The 3,982-nt window shown below is 48.8% G+C and overlaps 1 protein-coding gene across 1 annotated transcript in view; it reads right to left on the minus strand.

Annotated features, from left to right (window-relative positions):
• MRPS5 (mitochondrial ribosomal protein S5) overlaps positions 1 to 3,982 on the minus strand; it is a 147,720-nt gene that overhangs the window by 81,613 nt on the left and 62,125 nt on the right. The window contains exon 5 of the mRNA XM_019516174.1: positions 3,182 to 3,216. Coding sequence (XP_019371719.1) covers positions 3,182 to 3,216 — 35 coding nt within the window. The remainder of the gene's footprint in view (positions 1 to 3,181; positions 3,217 to 3,982) is intronic.

Raw genomic sequence — 3,982 nt, forward strand, 5'->3', positions numbered from 1 at the left:
GGGAGAGCATGGGGGGGCATGTGTCCCCCAGATCTGCACGTGGGGTGGGGTCGGCTGAGGCAGTGCCAGGCTCTTCCTGGTGGGGGTGTTGGGCTGGACTGAGCTCAGGCCAGGTGGCAGCGGCATTGGGAGTGAGGCTATGGGGGTGGTGGTGGTGCTGCAGTTACCTGAAAATTCGTTAGAGTATGGTCCAAACCCCTTTGTGGGGATGAGCCCAGTGCAGCCTTCCCCTCCCTCCTCCCCCTTCAGGGCATGGGGGCCATGGGCCCGGAATCTGCGCAGGAGGGGAGGGCGGGCTGAGGCTGGGAGGCTGCGCTGGGCTCTTCCCAGCAGGGGGTTGGGCTGTACTGTATTTGGGGAAGGGAGCAGCAGTGGCACTGGGAGGGAGGTTTGGGGGGCGGCTATGGTGAATTTCAGGGGGCTGCAGTCTCCCTATAGCCTGGCTCCTAGCACTGCCGCCGTCCAGCCCGAGTGCAACCTGCCCCAAGACCCCCACCAGGAAGAGCCTGGTACCGCCCTGGCCCCAGCCCGTGTGCAGATCCGGGACCGCATCCCCCCCATGCCCTCCCAGGCTGCGCGCCTCACCTCCCCATGGACCAGCCACTTGCAGCTCTGTCCCACACCCTGCCTCGGCTGTGCAGGGCCTGCCCCAGCACCACTCTCTCCCTCGCCGCCATGGCAGGGGGCAGACTGAGGCCCCAGCAGTGAGGGAGGGATTGAGGTACAGGCAGGAGCAGGGGCCGGGGGAAGTGGTGGACAAGCAGAGACCTGGGGGACATGTGCCCCCCAGGCCCCTGTTTGTTCTGCCACCCAGCCCAGCCAGGGCCCCACTTCTCCCTGCCCCTGCCTGTGCCCCGCACCACTGGGGCCTTGATCTGCCCCGTCCCCCACAAAGCCCTTTCCCCTCCCCACCACCCCTTCCCCCCACAGACTTACCTGCTGGGGGGAGGGTCCGCCTTTGAATAATTTTTTTCTTCCTCTGCTTTGATCTGCCCCCACCTTTCCCTCCCCACAGACTGATCTGTGCGGGGGAGGGAGAGGGTGGCACACAGTGGATCCTGGGTTGCTTTCTAATTCAAAAAATGATCTCCTAGTTGAAAAGGTTGGAGATCATTGGTCTAAAGCTTTTGTGAAGTCAAATAAGGTCACAGAGAGGCTTATGTTGCTCCCAACATTTCACCTGCAGCTGGCAAGGTGCGAAGGTCATGTCAGTTGTGCCTTTTGATGCCCAAAATCCACACTGAGATTCCAGGAGAAGCTCTTCAGCAAGTAAAGGGAGATGGTTCAGAAGGGTTCTCGCAATGGATTTTTCTTGCAGTAAACAACAAGGTGATCCCCTCTGTAACTTCCACAGTTGCATTTGTCTCTTTTCTTGAAGATTGTTATAATCACAGCATCCCTGAGGTCATCTGGGATTTCCTCATCATTCCAAATCCTTAAAATGAGACCATGAAGCTGTAATATGAGCTTCTCTCCTCCCTGTTTTAAAATTTCAGTGGGGATTCCATCCGTTCCAGATACCTTGCTGTTCTTCATCTGCTTGATGGCTTTCCTCAACTCATCAAGGGTGGGAGGGATTCTGAGATCATCTGACTGGGTGTTGTGGGATGAAGGTTGAGAACATTTTCATCAACGGTAGTCTCAGCTGAGAAGGTCTTCAAAATGCTCCTTCCAATGGGCATTGATGGCTCCTCTTTCCTTGATCATATCTAGTCCATGCTTCAGTCTCAAGGGGGTTGGCCCCCGAGTGCTCAGACCGTATATGGATTCAGTGGCACTGAAGAAGCCGTGCATATCGTAGATGTCAGCCAGATGCTCAATCTCCTTAATCTTGTCTTCCCACCATTTGTTCTTGATATTGTGAATCCACCTTCGGACCTCTGCCTTGGTTTGTTGGAGATTCAATTTTTTTTTCTCAGAGTTGCTGTCATTTTGCCGAGCACAAAAGGCCTTGCGCTTGCAATCCATCAACTCTTGGCTCTCCTGGTCACTCAAACGTGTCTTGATGCTTCCTGGTAGAGAATCCAAGCGTCTCTTCACAGGTACAGCTGCCAAATCACACTCCTATCTCAGCAAGTGCTAGACAGTATTCTTGTAACTGTTGCCTTCATGCCAGTTCATGACTAGGAGCTTCCAGGCCTCACAATCCTGCTCCCGTTGCCATTAGTTGTTCACCAAAGAGTTTGAGAAATGTGCTGGCATGGAACACACCTGTGCAGCAGAACGAGATCCCCAGTTGTCTTTGTCTCCTTGCCATTGGATCAAGGTCCTGTTCCGTCAGGAGCCATGTGGAAGCTGATGTGCAGCAGCTTCTCCACAATAAAAGTCATCACGGACAGGCTGCCAACTAAACATCAAGTAATTGATCACTACCTTCTAAGCCCAAGATCCAGTCAGTTTTCTATCCACTTGACACTCCATTCATCCAACTCATATTTCCTTAGCTTGTTTGCGAGAATATTGTGGGATACCATATCATGGAGGGAAGGAGGAGGGAAGAGATCAGACTTGCCGCTTTTCTTGCGCTGAGCTGCTTTCCTGGGCTGCTGTCAGGCTGCCTGCAGGGCTTCCTGCAGAGCTGTGGAGCTGCACGGAGCTTGGTGCTTTGCTCCATGGCTGTAGGGGCAGCAAACTAAAACTCCTTCAAGGAGTTTTAGTTTGCTGCGCCCAAAGTTATTTAAGGTGCATTACACTGACAAATTTCCTACAGTGGCTGGAATTAATGTCAATACACTGCCGAGGCATGCAAACACTGACACCATTAAAGTGGTGCAAATGCATTTAGCCTGCTTTGAAGTGGCGTGCACACATGCCTCTCATTTCGTCTACACACAGCCTTAGTCTCTAGTATAAGAAAATGCAAGGAATGAAGTGCCATCTTTTGCTAACTTACTTTAAGGAAATAATTATTACTCAGTTTTGTCTTAAAATCTTTGCTTTTTCAAGGTCAGGCAAAGGTGCCAATAAATTGGGTATCAGTATAGCATAGTAGATATGGCATCTATTAATAGAATGGCAGATTTTACTGACCAGTTGAAATAACTGTTTCAGATTTCCCTTAGTCAGTCTAGTTCCCATCACCATTAAGCTAATTTATCAGCCTTTGATAAATCAAAGTGCAGGATTAAAACATCACCACTACTTAAAAATGCAAGTCTTTGAAGATTTTTGTAACACCCACCTCAAGTACTTGACAGTCAAAGTCTTCATATTTTTCTGTTGGGAGAAAAGAAACAAGTATGCAGTTAATTTATGTATCCAATTATCTGGCAATACAGAACTCACCAGGTGATATTACTTTGCAAATGGTGGCAACTTCTTATACAACTCTAGTTTATAAATCTCTGCAGCAAGTTACTTAAGCATAGCTTGCAGCACCACAGCACTAAAAATTAGGCCAAACACTTGCCATTGTTTTGATGATCTGCAAAGCTATTTTGAAATGTGACTGAGTTTATTCATCAATGGAATTCATCATGGCACTAAATAACACAGATTAACATCCAACGTCCATTTACCTACATCTCAATCAACATCGTATACAACATTACCTGCTTATAGTGCCCCTCTACTGTCTACATTGGATGGGGTGATCCCTACACATAAGAATGAATGAGCACTGATCGGACATTGATACCAAACAGACAGACAAGTCTATGGCAGAATACTTTAACCTACATGGACATTCCATCTCTGGGCTCAGAGTGGCTGTTCTTAGGTAACAAAACGTCAACACTGAACTTGAACAGAAAACTGAAGACCAAAAATTTATCCATAGATTGGATTGCATTACATATGGTTCAAACGGAGACTTCAGATTCTTACCCCATTACCTGGATTAGCTTTTATAACCCATATGAACCTTGGTGAGTGAACTGCTTTTTTTCTCTCCTACTCACCTTTTCCCTCCCAGGAGTGCTCCCTCCTCTTTTCTCTCCACTTCCCTATCCTTTGTATTCTAATCACTGCTTTCTATTTAGCA

Source organism: Gavialis gangeticus, unplaced genomic scaffold (genome assembly GCF_001723915.1).
Source record: "Gavialis gangeticus isolate Ggan-Ray unplaced genomic scaffold, GavGan_comp1, whole genome shotgun sequence".
Classification (NCBI taxonomy): domain Eukaryota; kingdom Metazoa; phylum Chordata; order Crocodylia; family Gavialidae; genus Gavialis; species Gavialis gangeticus.